The sequence below is a fragment of the Emys orbicularis genome, chromosome 12 (genome assembly GCF_028017835.1).
Source record: "Emys orbicularis isolate rEmyOrb1 chromosome 12, rEmyOrb1.hap1, whole genome shotgun sequence".
Classification (NCBI taxonomy): Eukaryota; Metazoa; Chordata; order Testudines; family Emydidae; genus Emys; species Emys orbicularis.
In genome coordinates, this window is record NC_088694.1 from 49801451 (window position 1) to 49827416 (window position 25966).

Sequence of the window (25966 nt, forward strand, 5' to 3'; positions counted from 1 at the left end):
CGAGGATGGGGTGAACCCAGGCACCCGGGGCCACATGTGTAACCCCCCACTCCCTCCAGACACGAGCGGGGACATCGTGTGGGAGTCGGAAGAGGAGGAGAGCTGCGGCCCCCGCAGGAAGGTGAGCGACTTTGGGGGGGCAGGAGGCACTGCCAGGGTTCAGGCTGCGGGGCAGAGCAGCTCGGGGGGCTGGAGGCTCAAGGGGGGGGTTGGAGCTCAGGGGCAGTCAGGGGTCACTCGGGGGGGGCAGGCTCTCAGGCTGGGGTTCAGGGGTCAGTCAGGGGGGTTCAGAGGTCACTCAGGAGGCCAGGCTCTCAGGCTGGGGTTCAGGGGCTTCTTGGGGGGTTCAGGGGTCACTTGGGGGGCCAGGCTCTCAGGCTGGGGTTCAGTGGTCACTCAGGGGGCCTGCTCAGACCCTATAACTCACCCCCCCATCACCCCCAGGCCAGCTACCAGCGCACACGGTACAACACCCTGATCCCCACCTTCTGCGACCACCTGGACCCCCCCGGCGGGTGAGTGACCCTCCGTGTGCCCCAGGGGCAAGGGGCGCTCCCGTACCCCCCTCACCCGCTCTCTCCCTCTCTCTGCAGGTGCCCTGGCTGCTGCGCTCCCGGGACCCTGCCCCCGCCCCACGGCACAGACGCACCAGCCGCCGGAGGGCGCCCCACAAAGCCTTTTATTGGTGACACCAAATAAACACAGTACGTGATTCAGCCCGGTCCCCCCCGGGTCTCCATTTGGGGGGTGCCCCATAGCCCCCTTTGGCAGAGTAGGGGGAGACAACCCTTGGGGGGATGGGCCCCCGGAGAAGGTGGGGAGGGACTTGGGGGTCCCTTCTGCCACCCTCAACGTCAGGGACTGCTCCACGGAATGGAATGATTGGGGAAAATTCGGGGATCCCTTGGCTCTGCCCCCTCCGTCCTGAGGGGCAGAGCTGAGCGCTGCTGTCCCCTGCTTTCGGGAGGGGAATATTGGGGTGCCCAAGGCAGGGGGGTCCTCATGGCTGGGCCTCAGCCCCTCAAAGAGGGGGATCAATGGGCAAAACTCTCCTCAGCGTGGGGCCTGACCCTCAAAGCTGGAGTTCATTATGGGGCCGCTGGATGTGGTGGGGTGCACTGGGGATCCCTGCCCCTGGATGCGCTGGGGGATCCCCGCCGCTGCATGAGCTGGGGTGCGCTCGGGGATCCCCGCTGCTGGATGAGCTGGGGGCCTCTACTCGCCTGCCCCGAAGAGGGGGGGCCCCTGCGGGGTGACGCGGATGAAAGTGGTTCGGCGGCTCAGCTCCTTCAGCTTCGCGGCGCCCACGTAGGTGCAGGTGGAACGGAGCCCGCCCAGCACGTCCCGCAGCGTGTTCTCCACGGCGCCCCGGAACGGCACTTCTGCCGCCCGGCCCTCCGACGCCCTGTGGGGACAGCGTGAGAGCCCCACGGCACCCCCTGGGGGAGAGCCCGGCCCACCCCGAACGGCACCTCCACTGCCCGGCCCTCCGACGCCCTGCGGGGAGAGTGTGAGAGCCCCACGGCGCCCCCTGGGGGAGAGCCTGGCCCGCCCCGAATGGCACCTCCACTGCCCGGCCCTCCAACACCCTGTGGGGACAGCGGGAGAGCCCTACGGCGCCCCCTGGGGGAAAGCCCGGCCCACCCAACAGAGCCCCGGAACAGCACCTCCACTGCCTGGCCCTCCAACGCCCTGTGAGGAGAGCATGACAGCCCCACGGCGCCCCCTGGGGGAGAGCTCGGCCCACTCCACGGCACCCCGGAACGGCATCCCCACCGCCCGGCCCTCTGACACCCTGCGGGGACTGAGTGGGAGCCCCCAGGAGAGAGCCCAGCCCCACCCCACCCCACCCTGAACGGCACCTCCACCACCTGCCCCATCAACACGTCCCCCTGGGGAGATCCCAACCCTCCCCACACAGGCCCTGCCCCACTTCCACAGCGCCCCCTGCAGGGCAAGGCCAGTCCGTACCTGTACTCCGCCACTCCCCCAGCATATTTCTTCATGGCCACCTCGGAGCTCATCCCATAGAAGAGTTTGTATTTCTTGCCCCCCCTCTCAATCAGCTCCCCCCCCGACTCTGTGTGTCCCGCCAGCATCCCCCCTAACATGACAAAGTCTGCGCCGGCACCTGCAACCACAAAAGGGGGACTAGTGAGGCAATGGGACCCCCACCTCGCTCAACCCAAGGTGGGAGGTGGGCTGCACTTACCAAATGCCTTAGCCACGTCCCCCGGGCAACTGCAGCCCCCGTCCTAGGGGAGAGAGACAGAGAGAGCAATCATGAGGGGAAACTGAGGCACTCCCCTGCCCAGACATGGAACCCAGGAGTCCTGGCTCCCAGTCCCCTGTTCTAACCACTGGACCCGCCTCCCCGAGCCAGATAGAACCCAAGAGTCCTGGCTCCCAGCTCTAACCACTGGACCCCCTCCCCGAGCTGGATAGAACCCAGGAGCCCTCCTCCCAGCCCCCTGTTCTAACCCCTGCACCCCCTCCCCTCCCAGAGCCGGATAGAACCCAGGAGTCCTGGCTCCCAGCTCTAACCACTGCACCCCCTCCCCTCCCAGAGCCGGATAGAACCCAGGAGTCCTGGCTCCCAGCTCTAACCACTGCACCCCCTCCCCTCCCAGAACCGGATAGAACCCAGCCGTCTGGCACTGCTCACCGAGATGATGTGCCCGTTGAGGCCGTGGGCTGCATCGGCGCATTCCAGGACGGCGCTCAGCTGGGGGTACCCCACCCCTGTCTTCTTCCGAGTGGTACAGACCGAACCTTGACACGGCAGGGATGGGTATCAACACCTGCCAGCGGGCAAGAGCACCCCACTAATGGGGATCCCTCATCCTGCTTAGATGGTCCAGCCCCCCGAGGTGTATGTATCCCCCCCATCACGCTGAGATGGCCCAGCCCCCCCACCCGCTGGGGGGGGGGTGTGTATCTGTGACGTAGGGAGTGGGGCGGATTCACCTGGGGATACTGCGGGGGAGTTTTGCTGGTACTGTCTGCATGGTGATGGGATATCAGGGTGATACCTGAGCCCAGGAGGGGGATGGGGCCAGGTGATACCTTCTGCCCGGGAAACTGGACAAAGGCTGGAGGAGGAGCCGGGGGTGAGGCTACTGGAGGGGGTTTCAGTTTGGAGCTGGCTGGGGAAACAAAGGGAGGACCGGGGCCAGGGTCCAAGCTCCCTGCCCCCCAGTAGGGACCTGACTGAGGGGTCCTGTTGTCAGTACCTACGAGCTCTGTGTTCCTGTTGTCTAATAAACCTTCTGTGTTACTGGCTGGCTGAGAGTCCCGGTGAATTGCAGGAAGTCGGGGGTGCCGGGCCCTGTCTCCCACACACTCCATGACAGTATTTCCCCCCATCATGCTGAGATTGTCCAGCCCCCGGGGCTGTGTGTATCCCCCACAATCACGCTGAGATGGTCCAGGCCCCCTGGATCATGCTGAGATGGTCCAGCCCCCCAGGTTTTAGCCCCGCCCCCAGTCCGGTCACCTGGTCCGATGCCCACTTTGATGATGTCAGCTCCAGAGAGGATCAGCTCCTCCACCATCTCCCCCGTCACCACGTTCCCAGCCTGTGGGGACAGCGGGGAGCCCTCAAGCCCCACACACCCCAGGGTGGGGGGCAGTGGAACGTACCATCATGGGGGTGGGGAAGGCTGTACATATTGTAGTAAGAGGAGGCCCTGAGATATAAACCTTGGTATCAGAGGCCTGGTATGAAGCCTAAGGCCTGAACTAAAGTAATGGTCAAGACTTTGCTAACATAAAGCAAAGTTAAGCTGTGAGCCAGAGGCAGGCCCTGCTCACAGAAGCTGGCAAGGAAAGGGCTGATGCTGCAAAAAGAGACATACCTAAAAGGTACTGGACACCAGATATCAGAACATTTGCATACTTGTACATTCCACACACAAATAGGAACAGGCCGACCCATCCCAATGACAAGGGCAAAAGGGTAAAATGATGGATAGAGTTGTTTTGTTCAAACCAACATGTACAAGGTGAGAGGCGGCACCTTACTACATAGAGGGGTTGTACCTTGCTGCGTAGAGGGACTGCACCTCAATACGTCAGGAGTGATGTGTAACTTGTTTGTATCTGTGTATAAGAATGCATCCCTGAGTGGATACCTTTGTCCAGCCACGGGGACAGTGGAAAGTCCCGCCACTGAGCCGGGTCCATTGCCAAGAGGCATCTATTAGCAGTATGCCCGGTAGACTAAGTAATCTACGGGGAACTGCAATTGTGTCCAAGGTCGCAATCAACCTAGTCGACGTGACTTTGCATCTTACTAGACTCTGTGGTTATTGGGGGTTCTCTTCGGGTCTGCTGGGTCAGCTATCTGCGCAGAGCTGGGGCAGCACACAGAGGGAACACACGCACGCAGCCGAGTGATATCAACATAGGAGAAAGCAGAGCACCACACCGGTAACATCTGACAACACATATCAGGGGTGGGGGGGGGTGTGAGGGGTTCATGGTGGAGGGGGGGTTCAAACCATGATGTGATTGACGGGGGAATATGTACCATGATGGTGGTACTGGTCAGGGGGTGGGAACAGTGGTGTGATTGACAAGGGGTACATACCATGAGGGTGGTACCAGCTGGGGGTAGTATGTACCACTGTGTTGTGACTGGAGGGGATGGGGCAGTATGTACCAAAATGATGCAATTCGTGGGGGAGAGGACAATACGTACCATGATGGTGGTACTGGCCGGGCTGGGCTGGTACATACTATCACTGTATGACTGATGGGGATGGGGCGGTACATACCACAATTGTATGAGTGGCAGGGGAGAAGGCGGTACATTCCATGATTGTATGACTGGCAGGGGTTGGGTGGTACATTCCATGATTGTATGACTGGCAGGGGTTGGGTGGTACATTCCATGATTGTATGTCTGACAGGGGTGGCAGCAGTATATACCATGATGGTGGTACTGGCAGGTGTGGGGACAATACATACCATGATTGTATGACTGGCAGGGGTTGGGTGGTATGTTCCATGATTATATGACTGGCGGGTGTGGGCACAGTACATACCATGATTGTATGACTGACGGGGTGGGGCGGTGCGTACCATGATGGTATGGTCGGGGAAGCGCTTGCGCACATCCCGCAGGAACTGGACAAAGTGCTCCGAGTAGCCGTTGGCCACGTCCAGGCAGATGTAGCGCACCTGGGGTAGGGCCTCCAGGATCTTCTCCAGCTGCTCGAAGTCTGAGGGGCCGGTGCCTGAACTGGCCGCCACGTGCTGGGGAGAGACACTGGTGTGAGGACACTCTGAGACAGAGACCTCCAGGGGTAAGAGCTGGGGAGGAGGGAGTTGGGATGGCTCCCTGGGGCAATACAGGGACAGTGGGGCGGTCTGTGGGGGCAGGGGTCTCCCTGGGGCAGTGAGATTGTTTTCTGGGGGGGGGGGAAAGCGGGGGCTAGGATGGCTCCCAGGACAGCATCGGGGTTCATTCCCCTGGAGGTAGTTGGGGGTGTGGAGGGTGGGGCCGACCCCCCCACACCCCATGCACCTGCAGGCAATCGGGCTCCTGGGCAGCAAACTCCTTCCACTCCTCCAGCTTGTAGTGCTTGTGGATGGCAGTGAAGAGTGAGAACTGGGGGGAGAGGAGGATATGGGTTGTGACACTGAGCGGAGGGACACCCTCACCCTGACACCCCATCATAATGGAACGATCCACCAAGATAAAAGATTCCCCCCCCCATTATAATGGAATTGCCCATCAGGAACAGAGATATCCTGCCCCCCCCAATGTAATGGAACAACCCACCAAGAAGATATAATGGAAGGAGGAAAGAAAATTCTTCCCCCTGCTATAATGGAACAGCCCACCAGCAAGTGAGAATATTCCCCCCTATATGAACTCCCCTTCCTATAGTGGAAGATTCCAAAAGAGATCCTGATTGTTGATTGGCTGTGCACTTAATCAGGCAGTTTACAATGCCAATTCAGCCCTGGGAGGGCAGGAGGGTGAGAATCCCTGATGCCGATTGGCTGAGCAGTTAATCACGTACATTCCAATGACCCTGCAGCCTTGAGGGGAGGGAATCCCTAATGCTGATTGGCTGGGAAGTCGATCACATGGCTTATAAAGCTGCTACAGTCCTGGGGGGAGGAGGGGGGTTCCCCAATGCTGAATGGCTAGGGCAGTTAATCACATGGTGTATGACCTGCGGGGGGGGGGGGGGAATCCCCGGTGCTGATTGGCTGGGAAGAACACCACATGGGGGGGTGGATCCCCATTGCTGATCAGCTGGGGAATCAGTGATGCTGCTGCTACAGGAGAGGGCTGGGAGATCCCTGGTCCATGTACCTTGCAAAGGACTTTGGCCATCTCGAAGGTGCCCACAGTGTCCATGTTGGCAGCAATGATGGGTATCCCGCTATACGTCTGGTGTGAGTTGCGGAAGGTGAACGATCGGAGGAGATCCACCTATGCCGGAGAGGGAGAGAGGTGCTAGCAGGCTCCCAGAGGAGGAACCCTAGGGTGCACCATATCTGCCCCCAGCCACTCAGGGATAGGGGCTGGGGCACTCACCTCGCTCCGGGATTTCAGGGTGCTGCGCTTGGGTCTCAGCAAGACGTCCTTGAAGTCCAGCTTGATGTTGTTATCGATGTGCGGCATGGTGGGGGAGGCAGAGACTGTGGCTCAGGACAAGCTGGGGAGACTCCTCCACAAGCCCAGAGGCCCCCAGTAGACTCCACTCCAGCCCTGGCGCCTTACTGGGACTGGGGCGTGGGGCTCAGGAACCAGGCATCCGTCATGAATCTGGTGTGGCACTCTGAAGGAGAAAGGCAGAAGGGTGACTGGCTAAAAATAAGACAACAAGACCCCAGATCTGATGGCCCCACCTGAGGTGACTCCCCGTAGGCCTCAGGCGCTGTGGGTCCTGGCTAACTGTGCTGGAGGGCAAGTTGCCAGAGATCCCAGAGTGAGGTCACGTCTAACGGTCCCAATTCTGGGTCCTTATCCCCACCACGACCTCTGACCCCAGCGTGACTTCCCAGACACCGCTAGCGACAGTTCTGCCTCGACAGCCGACCCCCCCGAACCTCTGGCCCCACAGTGACCTCCAGCTAGATCCCGACTTCTGTCCCCCTCCATAACCGAAACCTCCACCTGTGACCTCTGACCCCTTTGGAACGCAGATTCAGATGCTGCCATGACCTCTGACCCCATCACCGTTGTCTCAACCTGGCCCAGCCCATCTTGCCATTGGGGGCTGAACCAGGGCGCTGACCCCTGCACCAGCCCCGCCAGGCCACCCCTTGAAGGGCCGGCGCGACCAACGCCAACCCCGCTGTGCGGCGGGGCCTGGAACCCAGACAGGCAACACGGCCTTGTGGTGAAGCCACTTCCGGTGCGCCCCTCCCCCCCACTTCCGGTGGTGGCTACCAGCGCCGCGGAGTGCGCGAGGGTCAGCCTCACGCGCGATCGATCGCTCCGCACCCAAAGGTTCTTCCAGCGCCCGCCCCTTCCCCATGCCGCTGCCGCGCGCGGTGCCTCACGGGACGGGCGTGGGCGGCCGGCGGGACTACATCTCCCGTGAGGCGCCGGGGTAACAGCTAGGTAGCCATTTTCTGCGCCGGCGCCTCATGGGAAATGCAGTCCGGCTCCTTGCCGTTTTGAAGGAGTAACGGATGTGAGCGGACTACAACTCCCATCATGCACCGGGAAGGCGGGGCCCCTCAGGCCCGCCAGCTTTATTTACCATGCTCCTTTGCGCCTCTCGCGCTTTTAGTGCCGCCCAGCCGTTTTGCGTCATGGGAAAGGTAGTGCGGTCCCCCGTCGTGCTCAAGGGGTAACAGCTGTACCGGACTACAACTCCCATCATGCACCGGACTTACGGAGCTCCCATAAGCCTTTGCGCGTCCGCGCGCCCCCCTTGAGTTCTGCGTTGCCCCATGGGAGGTGTAGTCTCTCGGGTTGTTCCGCACCGGGGGCGGTGCTGAGGGAACCACGGCTCCCATCGTGCCCCGCGAGGCCGGGCTGGAAAAGTGGAGGAAGTGACGTCAGATTGTGGGCCGCGCGCGCGGAGGCTGCTGGGTAAAAGCCTCCGAGCGGCGGGGGGGGGGCTGAGTTCTGGTTCCGGGCCAGAGGTGAGGAGCTGCCGGGCCACGATGCTGATCAAAGTGAAGGTGAGCAGGGGTCCGCCGCGGGGGCTGCTGGGAGATGGGGGCGGCGGGTCCCAGGGGATGGCGGCGTTGGGGGGGGGGGTAGGTGAGCAAGAGTTGCTGCCCCAGAGCATCCTGGGATAGGTGCTGCCCACTCCCTGCCCTGGTGCATGCTGGGAGAACAGGGCGGGGTCCTCAAGGGGGATGGGCTGACAGCAGGGTATGACCCCCCTCAGTGCCTTGGGGGCCAGGGGCTGCCCTTGCCCTGGGGCATGCTGGGTGAAGGGGGGGGCAGAGCAAGTGAGCAAGAGTTGCTGCCCCGGTGCATGATGGGGAAAGCCGGGTCCCCAAGGGCATCGTGGGAGAAGCTTGCAGGTTTAGGGACCTCTCTCTGCTCTGGTGCATGATGGGATAGAGGGGCAGGGAATGTGGGGACAGCCCAGGTGCACCGGGGAATCCTGGGGGTCCGCTGCTAACTGGGGCTTCCCCTGCTGCTTCCAGACGCTGACCGGGAAGGAGATCGAGATTGACATTGAGCCCACAGACAAGGTAACTGTCCTGAGGGGGTGGGGCTGGGGGAGACCCTGCCCCTCTGGAGCCCCCCCCCCCCCCGTCCCATTCTCCTGGGATCCAGCATTCAGACCTGCCCCCTCCATCCCTTGCCCCCTCTCCTGGGGTCCAGACCTTGGTCCTACCCCCTCTGTCCCAGAAGCCCCTGGGGCAGGGAGTTTTTTTTTTGGGGGGGGGTTGCCCAGCTTTCACCTCTCTCTCACTCATACCCCAGGTGGAGCGGATAAAGGAGCGCGTGGAGGAGAAGGAGGGGATCCCACCCCAGCAGCAGCGTCTCATCTACAGCGGCAAGCAGATGTGAGTGGGGGGGGAGGGGCACGATGGTGGCTGCAGCCCAGGGGCATTCTGGGATATCTGAAGTGTAGCAGCCCCTGGTGCATTGTGGGATAGGTTCTGCTCCCACTGCCAGCAGAACGTTCCCTAGGGCATTACGGGATAGAATCCAGGCATCCTGGCTCCCAGCCCCTTGTGCTCTAACCACTAGAGCCCGCTCCCCTCCCAGAGCTTGGAACAGAACCAGGCATCCTGGCTTCCAGCCTCCCCCCTCAGCAGCAGCTTTGCTGGTGCTTAAATTGGGTGGTGTGCCAGCCTGCCTGCCTCCCCTGCCAATCCTCCAGCCTCTGCCTGTCTGGCCCTCCCCGACAGTGCTGCCCATCTCCCAGGCCCCCCGATGGGGTCTCCCGGCAGAGAGAGAGAGAGAGACGGAGGCCCCAGCGGGGGGCTGGCCCCACTGAAGACATGCCCTCGCCCCCTGCATGGAGCCGGTTCTAGGGGCACGGACCACCTTTCCCCGGCGCGCCGGCAGAGGGTCTCCCCCCGTTTGGGTACCCCGGGGACGTTCTGCCGCGTATCCCCATGGGTGCCGGGCCGGCTGCCACCTCCGCTGGGCGATGGGCACTGTTGCGTGGCGTGGACGGAAATGTCCGCGCTCAGGCCAGTAAAATTCCCGTTCCTGCCAGGCAGTGGCCCACTGCCTCGGGGGGGGCGCTGGCAGCACGCGAGGGGACCGGTGTGTTCGGGGCCTGCACCATGCCACAGCTCTCGGGTCACTAGGGGTTACAAGGCACCCGACGAGGCTGTTGGGCTGAATGTTCAGACTACAGGGGGTGCCCTTTGCCAGCTGGCATAAAGGGCTGTTAGGGCCACCCCCTCTATCCCACTAGCCCCCACTCCCCTGGGGTAGAACCCAGGAGTCCTGGCTCCCAGCCCCCTCTAACCACTAGATCCCACTCCCCTCCCAGAGCCAGGGAGGGAACCCCGGAGTCCTGGCCCCACCCCCGCGGCAGGCAGCTGTGTGGTGGCTCCGCCCGGCTCATGCCCCCTCTGTCTGTGTATCCCTCCGTCCGCCCCACAGGAACGACGAGAAGACGGCGGCCGACTACAAGATCCAGGGCGGCTCCGTCCTCCACCTGGTCTTGGCTTTGCGGGGGGGGCAGCTACGGTGATGGGACCCCCCCCACTGCAGCGACAGAGCCCCCCACACGCACCCCCCGCTCTGCTAGCACTGTCCGGATGGCTGCTTCCCCCTCCCCCATGGACTCTCAGTGGGGGCGGCCGGCCATGGGGGGCTGGGGCAGCGCTCGAGGGTCCCTGTTCGTGTCTTGTTTCCTGTGTTTGGATTGCTGAGTGTTAATAAAGGTGTCTCAGTGCAGCAGGGTGTGAAGATGCGGCTGCTTCTGGGGGGGGCGGGGCTGGTTAGAGGGCGACCCCTCGCCTGATGCTGAGACATGGCCCCTCTGTGGGGAGCTGGTTATAGGGGGACCCCTTGCCCAGCAGTGAGATGCAGCTGCTGGGGTGGGGTACGGCTGCTGGTATGTGGGGACTTGGCGCTGAGACATGGCCCCTCCAAGGGGGGGGCGGGGGCTGGTTATACAGTGAGCCCCACTGAGAGGGGGCCCGTCTGGGGTGGGCGCAAGGGCTGGTTATACGGGGACCCAGCGTGCCAGAAGAAGTGGGGCCAGGGGCCGTGGCCCACCCAGTTTTACCCCCATAAGGGCAAGCCATGGGGAGGAGGGGGCAAGGAGGAGTGAGCGGGGAGCAGGGACTTGTAGTGAAGAGATGGTGCGGAGAGATAGGGCCTCCTCTGTTAGGGAGCTTCCCTCACTCCTGCGGGGACCCCTCACCTGGCCCTGGCATACAGCTGGCTGTGGGGTGTGGCCAGGGGGGGCTGGTTACACAGGGACCCCACACCTGGCACTGAGATGGGGCTGGCTGTGGGGTGTGGGGGCTGGTTACACGGGGACCCCTCGCCCAGCGCTGAGATGCAGCTGGCTCGGGGGGGCGGGGGGGCTGGTTACACGGGGGCCCCTTGCCTGGTGCTGAGATGCAGCTGGCTCTGGGGTGGGGCACAGGGGCTGGTTACAGGGGGACCCCTCGCCCAGCACTGAGATGCAGCTGGCTCTGGGGGGGGGGGGGGGGGGCGCGGGGGCTGGTTACACGGGGGCCCCTCGCCTGGTGCTGAGATGCAGCTGGCTCTGGGGGGGGGGCGCGGGGGCTGGTTACACGGGGATCCCTTGCCCAGCGCTGAGATGCAGCTGGCTCTGGAGTGAGTCTCTGCACTGGCACAGGCGGGGTTAACTGCAGAGCGGCCTGTCTAGCCTGAATCTCTATGGCCCAACACGTGGGGCACAGCCGGCTCACCCCAGCGATCAGCCCGCTCAGAAACTCCCTGTCCCCTCCCTCCCTCCAGCCCCCCGACACCCCCCATCGCTCTCTGTTACCCGCCCCCCGGCAAAGGGGGCGCAATGTGCCACCTCCCGGGGCTGGTTGTGTTTGACCTGGGTGAGTTGGGGGGGGGGGGGGTCCGTGTGTACCGCCGGCCGCGGGGATCGAACCGGGGACCTCTGGAGCTTAGTGCAGGAGCTAAAAGCCAACTGCCGCTAGCTGAGGCTGTGGTAGAGTCACGTAACTCCCGTCTCCCTCCAGTGGTCTGGGTGCCGCTAGCTGCGACAACCCCCCCCCCCCCGTGTGTGGGTCACACGTGCCCCCCGACTCGGGCTGGGGGGCGGGGTCTCCCCACCGTCCTGCGTTTGGGCCCTGGCTCTGGGTGAGGTTGGGGCAGTGAGGGGGGTCACCAGGCGGGTCTGGGCTCCGTGTCCCCAGAGACTGGGCTGGGATGCTGGGGGGACAGTGTGGGGTGCCCCCCAGCGGGGTGGTTGCTGGGTGGGGTCTCCATGGGGGGTGACGCCCCTCCTTTCTTGTTGCAGATTACACCCTGTGGCCCTTCTGGGTCGACACCCACGTGGACCCCCCCTTCCAGCGGGGCAGGTGGGAGGGGTGGGGGAGGGGCGGGGGGAACAGAAGTTGGCCTAAGAGGGAGGACTGTAGGGGTAAGATGGGGAGAGGCCAGGGCGCTATAGGATGGGGCTATAGGGGGGCAGGGGGCTATAAAGGAGGGATATAGGGGGTCATGGGAGGGGCTATAGGGGGGTTGGAGGGGAGGGACTATAGGGAGTCAGGGGCCATGGGGGTCAGAGAAGTTTATGGGGAGTAAAGCAGGTCGGGGGGCTATAAGGGAGGGAACTATGGGGTCTGAGAGGGGCTATAGGGAGTCAGGGAGGCTATAAGGCAGGGATGCATGGGGTCAGGGAGGGGCTATGGGGGATGGGGCTATAGGGGGTCAGAGGAGGCTATGGGGGCTATAGAGGGTCAGGGGAGGGGCTATGGGGGATTGGGGCTATGGGGGTCAGAGGGGAGGGGCTATAGGGGATATGGGGCTATAGGGGGTCAGAGGGGGCTATGGTGGCTATAGGGGTCAGGGGAGGGGCTATAGGGGATCAGGGTTATGGGGGTCAGAGGGGAGGGGCTATAGGGGATATGGGGCTATAGGGGGTCAGAGGAGGCAATGGTGGCCAGGGAGGGCTTATAGGGGGTCAGAAGAGGCTATGGGGGCTATAGGGGGCCAGGGGAGGAGCTATAGGGGATTGGGGCTATGGGGCTCAGAGAGGAGGGGCTATAGGGGATATGGGTTCAGAGGGGAGGGGCTATAAGGGATCAGGGGCTATGGGATCAGAGGGGAGGGGCTTTAGGGGATTGGGGGCTATAGGGGGTCAGAGAGGGAGGTGCTATAGGAGATCAGGGGCTATAGGGGGTCAGAGGAGGCTATAGGGGGTCGGAGGAGTCGGGTAACCCTGTCTGCCCCCAGGGCTGGCTTGGTGTTGGATGCCCGCGGCCGCCCCGTCCGGCTGTACCCCGAGGTGCCGGCTGTGCTGGAGCGACTGCAGGGCCTGGGCATCCCCATGGCAGCCGCCTCCCGGTGAGTGTCTGACCCCCGCCCCCCGACATCCCCTGTACCCCCCGACACCCCACCCCCCTGACTGCCCTCTCCCCCCAGGACGGGCGAGACCCACGGTGCCACCCAGCTGCTGGAGCTCTTCGGTGTGCGGCGCTTCCTGCGCCGTGTGGAGATCTACCCCGGGGGGAAGAGCGCCCACTTCCACAGGTACCCGCTACACCCCGAAACCTCGGCACCCCAGCACCCCCAAATCCCCACCCCCCACTTCCACAGGTACCCACTGCACCCCCAAGCCCCGGCACCCCACTTCCACAGGTACCCCCAACCCCGGCACCCCCAAACCTTGGCACCCCCAAACCCCGGCACCCCACTTCCACAAGTACCTGCTGCACCCCCAAACCTGGCACCCCAACTTCCACAGGTACCCGCTGCACCCCCAAACCCTGGCACCCCCAAACCCTGGCACCCCATTTCCACAGGTATCCACTGCACCCCCAAACCCCAGCACCCCAATTTCCACAGGTACCCGATGCACCCCCAACCCCCCACTTCTACAGGTACCCACTGCACCCCCAAGCCCTGGCACCCCCAAACCCCAGCATCCCACTTCCACAGGTACCCGCTGCACCCCAAAACCTCGGCACCCTGGCACCCCCAAACCCCGGCACCCCCAAATCCCCACTCCCACTGGTACCCACTGCACCACCAAGCCCTGGCACCCCCAAACCCCAGCATCCCACTTCCACAGGTACCCACTGCACCCCAAAACCCCGGCACCCCGAACCCCTGCACCCCCAAATCCCCACCCCCCACTTCCACAGGTACCTGGTGCACCCCCAACCCCCCACTTCTACAGGTACCCACTGCATCCACAAACTCCAGCACCCACAAACCTTCCATCCCCCTCTCCCACACTTACCCACTGCACCCCAAACCCTTCTGCACCCCCACTTCCACAGGTACCCCCTGCACCCCTAAACCCCACTCCCCCTGCTGAGATCCAGCCCAGGGGGAAGAGCACCCACTTCCCCAAGTAACCCCCCGGCCCCAACCCTCACCGCCCCCTGAACCCCATACTGCCAGCCCTGAGTCTGCCCCTCCCCCGCAGGCTGCAGCAGGACACCGGAGTCCCCTTCGCCCAGATGCTGTTCTTCGACGACGAGGAGCGCAACATCCGGGACGTCAGCAAGCTAGGTACGGGGGGGGGACCTCAGAAACCCCCCCTGGGGTGCCCCCAGCCCTCCTGGGCAGGACTCCCCTGCCAGCCCCACATGGGTGAATGTGGGGGGAGGGTCCAGGGAGGGAATAGGAGGAGGGGTCAGGGACTGAGATGTTGCGGGGGGAGGGGAGCAAATGGAGGAGTGGGGCGGGGGTGAATAGTGGGGGGTCACTCCCTCTCTCCTCTTCCCCCACAGGTGTCACCTGCATCCTGGTCCCCGATGGAATGACCCAGGCGCTCCTCACCCGGGGGCTGGAAGCCTTCGCTCGCTCCTGACCCCCCCACACCAGTGCCCCCCCCCGCACCCTCTCCCCCCAAGGGGCAGAATAAACTCCGGAGTGACTAAGCCTCTATCTCCCTCTGTGTGAGCGAGGGGGGGATAACAGCCTACTACAGCTGCAGGCACGGGTGTGTGATAACAACCTGCTAGTGTGTGTGTGGGGGGGGGGGTCTGAGACAGATAGCCTACTACTGTTGTGTGTGTGTGTGTGTGTGTGTGTGTGTGTGTGTGTGTGTGTGTGTGTGTGTGTGACAGAGAGAGTGAAACAGAGAGGGGAGAGAACAACCTACTACTGCTCTGTGTGTGTGTGTGTGTCTGAGAGAGAGAGAACAACCTACTACTGCTGTGTGTGTGTCTGAGAGAGAGAGAGAGAGAGAGAGAGAGAGAAAACAACCTACTACTGCTGTGTGTGGGAGAGAGAGAGAGGGAGAGAGAGAGTACAACCTACTACTGCTGTGTGTGTATGAGAGAGAGGGAGAGAGAACCTAGTACTGCTGTGTTTGTGTGTAAGAGAGAGAACAACCTACTACTGCTGGTGAGGGGGGTGTCAGAGACAGACAACAACCTACTACCGCCGTGTGTGCATGTGGCTGAGTGAGATAACCTACTACTGCTGCTGGCTGTGCGGTGGGGGCTGCTCCCTGTCCCAGCTGCTGTGGGGGAGGGGAGATAACAACCTACTGCTGCTGCCAGCAGTGCTGTGCCGCCCTGGGGCTGGGATCCTGCTGGGGCCCTGAATCTCCCCCCCCCCCGATCCTTCCTACTTGTACTGAATTTTGGGGGGGCTGTGCCATCTCCCAAACTCTGGGGGTGTTGGGGCCCTTGGAGTGAATGCTAAGGGGGGCTCCCTCTGCCCCCCACAGCAGGTGTCGCTGGGAGCACTGGAGAGTCCTGGCCCCAAAGATGTGAAAGTGGGGGGCTGCACCCCAAAACCCCAAGGGTGGCAAAGGGGTCCCTCTCTAGGTGTGAACTTCAGGGGGGCTGTTCTGCCCCCTCTGTGTGTGGGGCAGAGTATTGGGGTGCAGTTCTGTGCTCCCCACTAGGGGGATCCCCACCTGAAGCCACCTCAGGGTTCACAATTCTGGGGGTTCAGCCCCCAGCCCCCCATTTTCTAGCTGCCTTGAAATCAGGGTTCAGGTGGAGGACCCCAAAATAAAAGGTTGAGAGTCTAGGGCGGCTTTCCTGACCCCCTTGGCACGATGCCCCCAGGTCCCCCCCACTGAGCCCCTCTCTGCCCCCAGCCTCTCCGTACTGCACTGCATAGATTTGGGCTCTCTTTATTGGGGGTTCAGCTCCCCTTCTCTGGCAGCTTCGCCACCTTCACATGGGTCCCGCTGCCCCCCCGCTTCTTCTCACCGGGCAGGGGCAGGGAGGGGGTCCTGGGCAGCACCCGCCCCCCCTCGGCCCGCACCCCCCAGGCTGCCTCCAGCGCCCGCAGCTCGGTGTGGGGCCGCTCGGCCTGGAAACGCAGGACCCACGGCGTCTGCAGCAGGTCCAGCACCGTGGGGCGCCGGGCCGCCGGGCACAGCAGACGGTGCACAAGGCCCTGGGGGGGCAAAGTGGAGCGTTAAGGGGCCCCACTGTCTGCCCAGCCCCGTGGGTCGCTTGCCCCCTCCACTGGGCCTAGCCCCTCTCGATCCGCCCAGCCCCCCCATGGTCCACCCAGCCCCCATGAGCCATTCACCCCTCTCTACTGGGCCTGGCTTCCCATGATTCGCCTGACCCCCCTCAAATGGCACCCAGCCCCCCATGGTCAGCTCACCCCCCTCCACTGGGTCTGGACCCCCTCGATGCGCACGACCCCCCCGCCCCCCCGATCTGTCCAGCCCCCCTGTGGTCCACTTACCTCTCCATGGGGCCCAGTCCCCCATGATCCGCCAAGCCCGCCTCAAACACTGCCCAGCCCCCCATGGATCACCCAGCCCCCACAATCCAGCCACCAGTGTCCAGCCCCCCGCTGTGTGTCCCCCCCTACTGCCCAGCCCCCCATTATCCACCTACCTCCCTACTGCCCAGCCCCCCCAATGTACATCCGCCCAGCCACACACAGATCTGCTGGGTGCCGACTGCCAGTCTGGCCCCAGTGCCCCCTGCTGGCCAGCTCCCCGACTCCCTGCGGGCCACGCAGCGCCCCCTGCTGGCCAGCTCCCCGACTCTCTGCGGGCCACCCAGCGCCCCCTGATGGCCTGCAGCCCAGTGCCCTCCCCACCGCCCACCTTGCACTCCTCGGAGACTGGCGGCTGGGGGGGGAAGACCACCTCCTTCTGGGTCTCCCGCAGCAGGCGCTTGAGGTTGGTGTCGTCGAAGGGCAGGTGGGCCACGGCCAGCGTGTAGAGGATCACGCCCATGCTCCAGGTATCGGCCAGGAAGGGGTTGTAGGGCAGCCCCAGCAGGATCTCGGGGCAGGCATAGGCGAAGCTGCCGCAGTAGGTCTGGCTTAGGGGGCTGGTGCCCGCCAGCAACGGGTATGAGGGGCTGGCGGGTGGCTGGGCCTGCGACACCATCTGCTTGGAGAAGCCGAAGTCCGAGATCTTCACATTCTCCCGCTTGTCCAGCAGCAGGTTCTCCAGCTTCAGGTCCCTGCGGGAGGAAGTGGGGGGTGGGCGGGGGTGTCGGGCTACTCCTAGGGGATGCCGGGGATGGGGCGCGGGGCCTTTCCCCTCTAGGGGGCGCCAGCTCTGATCCGGCCGCAGGGCAGGGCTGGCTGGCTCAGGGAATGGGGCATGGGGCCGTTCCCCTCTAGGGGCACTGGCTGGTGATGCCAGTGGGCAGGGGGGCTCCCAGGGGTCTGTGGGTCCCCCCAAAGGCATGTGGGGTGTCTCCGGGGAAGCCTGCGGAGTGCTCAGTGGGCTTGAGGGGCAGATCCAAGAGGTGGGATGCAGCGTGGCTGGGATTCAGGGCTGGGGAGCTCGGGGGGGGGGGAACGCGGGGGTGGGCAGCCTTGCCCAGCCGGGGCGGGGGCCGCTCGGCTTCATGGCGGTGCCTGGGTGAGAGAATATTCCCCCCCGCCCCGCCTCGGCCCTCCAGCTGCATGTGGCGCAGGCGGCAGAAGGGAAGCTGGTAAACTGAGGCACGCTCCGCCCGCGGCGAGGCTGGAGGTGGCAGAGGGGCACCGGGAAAGGCGGGGGCACTGGGTGCTGGCGGTGCCAGGGGAGGGGAATGGCCCAGCCCCCAATGGAGCAGGACCCACTGTAATTCCCCAGCGGCGACAGGCGCCCCCTAGTGGCTGCAGCTTGCGGCTTGGCCCCTCACCGGTGCACGATGCCCTTGCTGTGCAGATAGGCCACGCCCAAGGTGAGCTGCGCGAACCAGCGGCCGGCCAGGGGCTCGGCGCAGGGCCCCGAGTTCTGGATCCACTCGAGGACGTCGCCGCCGGGCGCCAGCTCCATGATGATGTAATGGCGCGACGTGGTCTCGATGGCCTGGTAGAAGGTGATCAGGTACTTGTGGTGCAGACCCTTCATCACCTGTGGGCAGCGAGGGGTTAATGGTGCCCGCCTGCCCCACGGCGCCCCCTGCTGAGCCCACAGCCCCACAGCGCCCCCTGCTGAGCCCCCTTGGCCTGCCCCTGCCCCACAGTGCCCCCTGCTCCACAGCACCCCCAGCCCCACAGCGCCCCCTGCTGTTCCCCCCTGGCCTGCCCCCTGCCCCACAGCGTCCCCTGCTGATCCCCCCTGCCGAGCCCACAGCCCCACAGCTCCCCCTGCTGATCCCCCCTGGCCTGTCCTCTGCCCCACGGCACCCCCTGCTGATCCCCCCCCTGGCCTGCCCCCTGCCCCACAGCGCCTCCAGACCCATGGCACACCCTGCCGAGCCCCCAGCCCCACAGCGCCCCCTGCTGATTCCCCCTGGCCTGCCCCCTGCCCCACAGTGCCCTCTGCCCCACAGTGCCCCCTACTTATCCCCCCTGGCCTGCCCCCTGCCCCACAGTGTCCTCAGCTGATCCACCCTGGCCTGCCCCCTGCCCCATGGCACCCCCTGCATAGCCTCCAGCCCCACAGCGCCCCTTGCTGATCCCCCCTCGCCTGCCCCCTGCTGATCCCCCCCGCCCCACAGCACCCCCTGTCCTGCCCCCACAGCATCCCATGACGATCCCGCTTGCCCGGCTCCCCACCCCACGGCACCCCCTGACCAGCACTCCCACCCCACGGCGCTCCCTAGCTACCTGGATCTCGCGGGGCAGGAATTTGTTGAGATAGTCCTCAGACGCCTTCTTCTTGGAGATGATTTTGATGGCCACCTTGGCCTTCTGCTTGGTGAAATAGGCCTCGTAGACAATGCCGTAGGAGCCGTGGCCGATGACCTTGCCCAGCTGGTAGCCGTATTGGTCCATGACGGACAGGTAGGGGGCTGAGGGGGCCGTCTCCACCATGGCAGCCTCTCACCCCTCCGAGGGGACTGGGGGGCTTTGTGCGTCCGGTGCCAGAGAGTCGCCCCTCTGGGGGCGGGGCAGGCGGTTAGATCCTAGCTGGGACCCCCAATGAAACCCCTGGCCCCCAGTGGGGCTGGGACCCCAATGAGCCAACCCTGGGGCTCTGACCCACCTTAACCCCCCCCCATGGGTCTGTGACCCCCAGGAACCCTCCCACTCCCCACTGGGGCTGTGAGCCCCCCAAGAGCCTCTCTGTCCCCCAGCGGCCCTGTGACCCCCCCAAGAACCTCCCTGACCTCCCCCGACTCCCCGCTGGGGCTGTGACCCCCCAAGAACTGCCCTGGCCTCCCCCGGCTCCCCACTGGGGCTGTGACCCCCAAGAACTGCCCTGGCCTTCCCCAGTTCCCCACTGGGGCTGTGACCCCCCCAAGAACTGCCCTGGCCTCCCCCGGCTCCCCACTGGGGCTGTGACCCCCGCGAGAAGTGCCCTGGCTTCCCCCGGCTCCCCACTGGGGCTGTGACCCCCCCCCCAAGAACTATCCTGGCCTCCCCGGCTTCCCGCTGGGGTTGTGACTCCCCCAAGAACTGCCCTGGCCTCCCCCGACTCCCCGCTGGGGCTGTGACCCCCCCCCAAGAATTGCCCTGACCTCCTCCGGCTCCCCACTGGGGCTGTGACCCCCCCCCCCAAGAACTATCCTGGCCTCCCCGGCTTCCCGCTGGGGTTGTGACTCCCCCAAGAACTGCCCTGGCCTCCCCCGACTCCCCACTGGGGCTGTGACACCCCCCCCAAGAACTGCCCTGACCTTCTCCGGCTCCCCACTGGGGCTGTGACCCCACTGACCCCCCTCACCTGCTTCACTCTGTCCCCCGACCCGGTGACCAGAATCGCCCCCCAACTCCAGGGTTCCGCCAACATCGCCCCAGTGTTCCGCCGGCCCACATTGGCCGACACCTGTTACCGGGGTTACGGGGGGGCAGGGTTCCAGACTGGGGGTGAGCACAGAGGCATTGAGGGGGCCTCAGCATTTGGGGGATACTGAGATATTGGGGGACACTGCAGAGGTCTTTCTTTGTAGGGGGAAGTGGGGCCTTGTTTGGGGATCACGGGGAAATCTGGGGGATGGTGGAGCATTGGGGGACTTATTTGGGGGGCCACAAAAGACCCTCATTTGTGGGGAACCACTGAGGCAATGGAGGGACACTAAGGAATTTGGAGGGGTCTTAAATTGAGGAGGTAATGGGGCATCTGAAGGGCTCATAAATGGGGGTCTCAATTTGGGGAAGCACTGAGAAATTGGGGTTCCTTATATGGGGGCCACTGTTGTATTTGTGTCTCTGACTTTGGGGGGCAGTGCGGTTTTTGGGGCATTTGGGGGTCTCTTAATATGGGGGGCCATGGGGCTCAACTTGGGGGAGCACTGAAAAATTGGGGGTCCTTATATGGGGGCCACTGTGGTATTTGGGGCTCTGAATTTGGGGGGGCACTGGGGTTTTGGGGTCGCTTCATTTGGGGACATGGGGATCAACTTGAGGGAAACTGAGAAATTGGGTTGTTTGGGGGGCCATTGGGATTTTGGGGGTTCAATTTGGGGGTCACTGAGAAATTGGGGGGTTAGATTGGGGCCAATGTGGAATTTGGGGCTCTTAATTTGTGGGATAATGGGGTCTGTAGGGGACCGTTATATGGGGGAGACCAGCTGCCACCTCCCCATTTGCTGACCCGCCCCCCCAACATTGACCCTACTGGAAACAGCTGCCTGGCCCTTTAAGAGCGTGCGGGGCCGGGCCCTTTAAGAGCGTGCGGGGTCACGCTCTGGGCACGAAGCCCGCCGGGGGCGCTGAGGGCGGAAGTAGGGGACGGACGTGGCTCGGGCTGTCTTGGCGATCGCCTGAAGGACCCCGACGCGTTTTGGTCCCTGGCTCCGCCCAGGGAGGGATCCCGGCGGTGGGGGCTGCGCTCCCTGTTGGTGCGAATCTGGGGCAGCCGGCCTGGGGGACGGCCAGCGGCGGGGAGCGGAGCGGGGGGACCCGAGGATCAGGCGCCGGGAAGGATGCTCTAGAGCCGCGAGGCCCCCAGGCTGGGTGCAGTTGTCTGGCTGCTTGCCTGCTGCTAGGGACACCCCGCTGCCGGGCGCGGGGCCACGGGACCTTCCAGGCGGCAGGCGCGGCCCGGGCAGCCTCCGGTCAGCGGGGCGGGTCAGTGGTAGGGGGGCGCGAGGACCCCGGGGGGGTCAGTGGGGGGCGGGGCGCGAGGACCCCAGGCAGGGGGCGGATCAGTGGGGGAGGCGCGAGGACCTCGGGGGGTGTCAGTGGGGGGCGGGGCGTGAGGACCCTGATCCCTGTGTGCCGGGGTGGGTTGTTTTCAGAATGTTTTCCATGTGTAGTGTGCGTGCCTCAGTTTCCCCGACGTGCTGCACGAAGAACGAGGGGGAGGGGCCGGCATCTGTGCAGAAGGCTCCAGAGATCCAAGGAAACTGAGGCACTTGCTATCTGAACACAAAATAGTCTGAAAACCCCCCGCTTCCTCCCGCCCTGGGCCGTTGGGGCTCTCAGGAGCTCTGTCCGGCCCCTCGAGTGTGGGCACCACGAGGGCGTTCGGGTCGATGGCTGCCCCGAGCTGGCACCATGGGCGCTTTGCCAGTCTCCGGTGCCACTGGGACAAGGCGGGTCAGAGGAGCAAATCTCTAGGCTCGTTTGCCAGGGGCGTCTTACGCGCCAATTTCAGGTCCGGCACCAGGGTGGGCGTGCGGGGTAGAGGTCTCAGGAGCACGGGTTGGCGTGATCCAGGGATACCCCATGGCTAGAGCACCGCAGGGCGTGGCTGGGGACTCTGTCATTGGGTGCTGACCATCCCAGGTGGGTGAGAACTCAGGTGTCCTGAGGACCTGGCTTCACTTCCTCTCTTCCCTTGTCTCCTGCCTTCCTTCTCCAGACCCCGCCCCATCTCCCCCTTCCCTGCCCACCCCATGGCGCCCCACCAGCCCTGGCTGCTGCTCCTCCTGCTGGCCTCCTGGCCACCCCTGGGCTCCTCTGAGACCCGCTACCAGCCCGGGGACCCCGTCGTGCTCTACGTCAACAAGGTGGGGCCCTACCACAACCCCCAGGAGACCTACCACTACTACCAGCTGCCCGTGTGCTCTCCGGAAAAGATCCGTCATAAGAGCCTGAGCCTTGGGGAGGTCCTGGACGGGGACCGCATGGCCGAGTCCATGTATCAGATCCGCTTCCGAGAGAGCGTCGAGAAGACGGTCCTGTGCGTGAAGACGCTCACGCTGGATCAGGTAGACTGGGCCTGGATGCCTGGGTCCCATCCCTGGATCAAGGAGGGCGAGCCTGGGTCGATGGGTTTAGAGCAGGAACTGGGACCACCTAGCTTCTGTCCCAGGAACAGGGCATGGGAGCTCGGATCAGGAGCCAGGACTCCTGGGTTCTGGCCCCGGCTCTGGGAGGGGAGTGGGGTCTAGTCGTTAGAGCATGGGGGCCTGGGAGCCAGGTCTCCTGGGTTATGTACCCAGCTCTTGGATGGGAGTGGGGGCTAGTGGGTGGGGACTGGGAGCCAGGACTCCTGGGTTCTGTCCACAGCTCTGGGAGGGGAGTGGGGTCTAGTGGGAAAGACCAGGAGGGGCTGGGCGCCAGGACTCCTGGGTCCTACCCTGTCTGTCTCCCGGCAGGTGGAGCGCCTGCGGCAGGCCATTGAGGAGCTGTACTACTTTGAGTTCGTGGTGGACGACATCCCGCTGCGAGGGTTCGTGGGGTACATGGAGGAAAGTGGCTTTCTGCCCCACAGCCACAAGATCGGGCTGTGGACCCATCTGGACTTCCACCTGGAGTGGAACGGCGACCGCATCATCTACGCCAACGTCAGCGTGCGGGACGTCAAGCCACACAGCCTGGATGACGTCCGTGGGCCTGGGCCCCTCTCCCTGACCCACACCTACAGTATCCGCTGGTCCGAGACGGCCTCGGAGCGGCGGGGGGAGCGGCGGGGCCGGGGGGATGATGGGGGCTTCTTCCCCCGCACCCTGGAGATCCACTGGCTCTCCATTATCAACTCCATGGTGCTGGTCTTTCTTCTGGTGGGCTTCGTGGTGGTCATCCTCATGCGGGTGCTGAAGAACGACCTGGCCCGGTACAACCTGGACGAAGAAGCTTCCTCCTCCTCCTCCGGGGATGACTTCGACCACGGCGACAACGGCTGGAAGATCATCCACACCGATGTCTTCCGCTTCCCGCCCTGCCGCAGCCTCCTCTGCGCCGTCCTGGGCGTGGGCAGCCAGTTCCTGGCACTGGGCACGGGCATCATCGCCATGGCCCTGCTGGGCATGTTCAACGTCCACCGGCACGGTGCCATCAACTCCGCCGCCATCCTGCTCTACGCCCTGACCTGCTGCATCTCCGGCTACGTCTCCAGCAACTTCTACCGGCAGGTCGGGGGTGAGCGCTGGGTCTGGAACATCGTGCTGACCACCAGCCTCTTCTCCGGTGAGGCCCTGGAGCCCTCCATCTCTGCCCAGGTTCCCCGGGGGTCCTCTTGCCCAGGGTAGGCGGGTTGGGTGCGCCAGGTGGGTCTGTGGGTTGTGTAGGGTCTCTATGGCCTCCTGGGGTGATAGGTTGCGCCTCTTTGGTCCCTCTAGGGAGGTCTCTATGATTCCGGTGGGAAGCAGAGAGAGTCTTTCTGGTCACCCTTTGGAAGTCTCTGTGGTCCCCTGGAGGAGGTGGTCTGGGTCTCTCTGGTCCCCCTTGGGGAGACTCTATGGGCCCTTGGGGAAGGTGGTTTGGGTCTCTTTGGTCCCTCTGACCTGCCCCCTATTCTCCCAGCCCCCTTCTTCGTGACGTGGAGCGTGGTGAACTCGGTGCACTGGGCCAATGGCTCGACACAGGCCCTGCCGGCCACCACCATCCTGCTGCTGCTGACGGTCTGGCTGCTGGTGGGCTTCCCCCTCACTGTTATCGGGGGCATCTTCGGCAAGAACCGGGCCGGCCCCTTCGACGCACCCTGCCGTACCAAGAACATCGCCCGCGAGATCCCACCACAGCCCTGGTACAAGGCCACACTGGTGCACATGACCATTGGGGGCTTCCTGCCCTTCAGGTGAGTCCCACCCCCCCGCTTTCTGTGTGCCTGCCACCTCACTTCCTGCCCTTCCGGTGAGCACCCCCTCCACTTCCTGTCTGCCATGCTCTCCATAGGAGGCTCCACTGATTCCTGCCTTACCCCTCATTGCCACTTCCAGCCTCACGGGTTGGCACTTTCGTTTTCCCGCTTCCTCTTACCTAGACAGTCATGTCACTTTCTCCCGAGGATGCCACTTCCTGCCTCGCCCTTCCCACTTCCTGTTTTTTGGGCACGTGATGACATCACCTCCTTGGCATGAGCCAATCACATCCCTTCACCTCTCCGGCTGGCCTATTTGATCCCCCGAACAGTGGGATCCCACCTCTGCCCCCCAGCTGACCCTGTCTCTCTCTTACCCTCCAGTGCCATCTCTGTGGAGCTCTACTACATCTTTGCCACGGTGTGGGGCCGGGAGCAGTACACCCTCTACGGCATCCTCTTCTTTGTCTTCGCCATCTTGCTGAGCGTGGGTGCCTGCATCTCCATCGCCCTCACCTACTTCCAGCTCTCGGGCGAGGACTACCGCTGGTGGTGGCGCTCAGTGCTCAGCGCCGGCTCCACCGGCGTCTTCATCTTCCTCTACTCAGTCTTCTACTACTCGCGCCGCTCCAACATGTCGGGTGCGGTGCAGACCGTGGAGTTCTTCGGCTACTCCCTCCTCACTGGCTACGTCTTCTTCCTCATGTTGGGCACCGTCTCCTTCTTCGCCTCGCTCAAGTTTATCCGCTACATCTATGTCAACCTCAAGATGGACTGAGGGACCCTCTCCAGTTGGTCATGGTGGCTGGCCAACTGGTGGACACGGTTAAATATGACTTCCCTTAAAGATCTCTCTCATTGGCTGGGACTTCTATGGAGTTCCCTTCTCATTGGCCATGACGCTTGGCCAGATGGTGGATAAAAATGGCGCTCTTAAAGATCTCTTCTCTCATTGGCTGTAATGTCTGACCAGTCAGCGAGTATGGATCCCCTAGGGATCTCTTCTCATTGGCTGTAATGTCTGGCCAGTCAGCGGCTATGGATCCTCCAAAGAGCTCCCCTTCCATTGGCTGGGACTGTTACAGAGCTCCCCTCCCATTGACCAAGATGTTCAGCCAGTCGGCCGGCATGGCAAAAGATGGCAACCCTAAAAAGCGCCCCTCCCATTGGCTGAGACCATTAAGGATCTTACCCTCCTATTGGCTGAAATGTCTGGTCAGTCACAGGGCTCCATTAAAGATTGCCCCACCTCCATCATTGCCCTTCATTGGGTAGGATGATCAGCCGACTGACCAGTTCACTGCCAGTGGGTGGGCAGCTCTAAAGTTCTCCCGTGATGTGGGACCAGCTACTCCACTCAGGATGACTGGCCAATCAGGTGATGGGAATGGACTGACTGGCCAAGGGCGGGGTCAGTCTGACAGATCAAGACTCATCCCTTGAGGGCGGAGGGGGCAGGTGTCCAGTTCCCTGGATCCCCGTGAGATTCCCTCAGGGGATAAAGCTTGGAAGTGGATCCCTCCCAAAGGGGGAGGCACAGGCAGATCCCATGTGGGGCTGGGAGTGGATCCCCGTGTGAGCTCCCTGCATGCGGTTGGGGCAGATTGTGGATCCCTGGTGGATCTGCTGGATCCACCTGGGGTTGAGAGTGGAAGTGGATCCCCTGCAGCCAGCTGGCTCCCCTCTTGGGGATGGGCCCCCACGCCTAGCTGGATCCCCCTGGTAGAATGCGAGCAGAGGGAGGCCAGACTCCTTGTGGGGCTGGGAGCAGATCCTATGATGAGATCCCTGGGGGGGAGGAGGAGATCCCCCATGGGCAATTGGCTGGATCCCTGGGGGCTTCCCCAGATCAACTGGATCCCATGTGGGGCTGGCGGTAGATCTCCCCATGGCAAGCAGGATTGCCTGGTAAGATCCCCTCCTGGTGGCACAGATCACAGGGGGGTCAGGATCTAATGGAGAGCAGATTCCGTGTAGGGCTGGCAAAGTATCCCAGAGACCTCAGCGGGGAGGGGATATACCCCACAACCCCCCACCCCCATTGCTGGCTGCGTGCTGACACC

General features: G+C 63.6%; 5 protein-coding genes across 7 annotated transcripts; 3 read left to right on the top strand and 2 right to left on the bottom strand.

The window, feature by feature from the left end:
* Positions 1-1215: 1215 nt before the first annotated feature.
* Positions 1216-7360, bottom strand: GMPR2 (guanosine monophosphate reductase 2). Of its 3 annotated transcripts, XM_065414558.1 has the most exons (10): positions 7139-7360; positions 6557-6800; positions 6332-6451; positions 5531-5614; positions 5086-5259; positions 3497-3578; positions 2666-2772; positions 2213-2255; positions 1972-2131; positions 1216-1405 (listed from the first exon to the last, which is right to left on the bottom strand). In XM_065414558.1, exons 2-10 carry the CDS (start codon positions 6641-6643, stop codon positions 1216-1218), a joined length of 1047 nt encoding a protein of 348 aa, XP_065270630.1. In that variant the 5' UTR covers positions 6644-6800; positions 7139-7360. The 3 variants fall into 3 exon arrangements, with proteins under 3 accessions (XP_065270630.1, XP_065270631.1, XP_065270633.1); XM_065414559.1 differs by lacking the exons at positions 1216-1405; positions 1972-2131; positions 2213-2255; positions 2666-2772; positions 3497-3578 and having other exon boundaries at positions 4522-5259; XM_065414561.1 differs by lacking the exons at positions 1216-1405; positions 1972-2131; positions 2213-2255; ... (1 more) ...; positions 3497-3578; positions 5531-5614 and having other exon boundaries at positions 4522-5259.
* A 679-nt stretch (positions 7361-8039) lies between these two features.
* Positions 8040-10354, top strand: NEDD8 (NEDD8 ubiquitin like modifier). The gene is made up of 4 exons (XM_065414570.1): positions 8040-8157; positions 8635-8682; positions 8918-9000; positions 10058-10354. The coding sequence occupies exons 1-4, from the start codon at positions 8140-8142 to the stop codon at positions 10146-10148; spliced, it is 240 nt and encodes a 79-aa protein (XP_065270642.1). The 5' UTR covers positions 8040-8139; the 3' UTR covers positions 10149-10354.
* A 1093-nt stretch (positions 10355-11447) lies between these two features.
* Positions 11448-14432, top strand: MDP1 (magnesium dependent phosphatase 1). The gene is made up of 6 exons (XM_065414569.1): positions 11448-11484; positions 11910-11970; positions 12848-12958; positions 13037-13144; positions 14046-14131; positions 14353-14432. The coding sequence occupies exons 1-6, from the start codon at positions 11448-11450 to the stop codon at positions 14430-14432; spliced, it is 483 nt and encodes a 160-aa protein (XP_065270641.1).
* Positions 14433-15724: 1292 nt separating this feature from the next.
* TSSK4 (testis specific serine kinase 4) lies at positions 15725-18808 on the bottom strand. The gene is made up of 4 exons (XM_065414562.1): positions 18602-18808; positions 17689-17903; positions 16653-17016; positions 15725-15982 (listed from the first exon to the last, which is right to left on the bottom strand). Exons 1-4 carry the CDS (start codon positions 18806-18808, stop codon positions 15725-15727), a joined length of 1044 nt encoding a protein of 347 aa, XP_065270634.1.
* Positions 18809-21774: 2966 nt separating this feature from the next.
* On the top strand, positions 21775-25260 carry TM9SF1 (transmembrane 9 superfamily member 1). Its single transcript, XM_065414546.1, has 4 exons — positions 21775-22089; positions 22480-23290; positions 23627-23900; positions 24288-25260. The coding sequence occupies exons 1-4, from the start codon at positions 21775-21777 to the stop codon at positions 24679-24681; spliced, it is 1794 nt and encodes a 597-aa protein (XP_065270618.1). The 3' UTR covers positions 24682-25260.
* Positions 25261-25966: the final 706 nt, after the last annotated feature.

Coding starts and splice junctions, on each gene's coding strand:
- GMPR2 (XM_065414558.1), bottom strand. CDS start 6,643: ATGCCGCACATCGATAACAACATCAAGCTGGACTTCAAGGACGTCTTG. Junction 5,260..5,530: donor AGGAGCCCGATTGCCTGCAG/GTGCATGGGGTG, acceptor GTCTCTCCCCAG/CACGTGGCGGCCAGTTCAGG. Junction 2,773..3,496: donor CAAAGTGGGCATCGGACCAG/GTGACCGGACTG, acceptor TGCCGTGTCAAG/GTTCGGTCTGTACCACTCGG.
- NEDD8 (XM_065414570.1), top strand. Junction 8,683..8,917: donor ACATTGAGCCCACAGACAAG/GTAACTGTCCTG, acceptor CTCATACCCCAG/GTGGAGCGGATAAAGGAGCG. Junction 9,001..10,057: donor ATCTACAGCGGCAAGCAGAT/GTGAGTGGGGGG, acceptor TCCGCCCCACAG/GAACGACGAGAAGACGGCGG.
- MDP1 (XM_065414569.1), top strand. CDS start 11,448: ATGTGCCACCTCCCGGGGCTGGTTGTGTTTGACCTGG. Junction 11,485..11,909: donor GCTGGTTGTGTTTGACCTGG/GTGAGTTGGGGG, acceptor TTCTTGTTGCAG/ATTACACCCTGTGGCCCTTC. Junction 13,145..14,045: donor AAGAGCGCCCACTTCCACAG/GTACCCGCTACA, acceptor CCTCCCCCGCAG/GCTGCAGCAGGACACCGGAG.
- TSSK4 (XM_065414562.1), bottom strand. CDS start 18,808: ATGGTGGAGACGGCCCCCTCAGCCCCCTACCTGTCCGTCATGGACCAA. Junction 17,017..17,688: donor AGCAAGGGCATCGTGCACCG/GTGAGGGGCCAA, acceptor TTCCTCCCGCAG/GGACCTGAAGCTGGAGAACC. Junction 15,983..16,652: donor CAGTCTCCGAGGAGTGCAAG/GTGGGCGGTGGG, acceptor TTGCCCCCCCAG/GGCCTTGTGCACCGTCTGCT.
- TM9SF1 (XM_065414546.1), top strand. CDS start 21,775: ATGGCGCCCCACCAGCCCTGGCTGCTGCTCCTCCTGCTGGCCTCCTGG. Junction 22,090..22,479: donor AGACGCTCACGCTGGATCAG/GTAGACTGGGCC, acceptor GTCTCCCGGCAG/GTGGAGCGCCTGCGGCAGGC. Junction 23,291..23,626: donor GACCACCAGCCTCTTCTCCG/GTGAGGCCCTGG, acceptor CTATTCTCCCAG/CCCCCTTCTTCGTGACGTGG.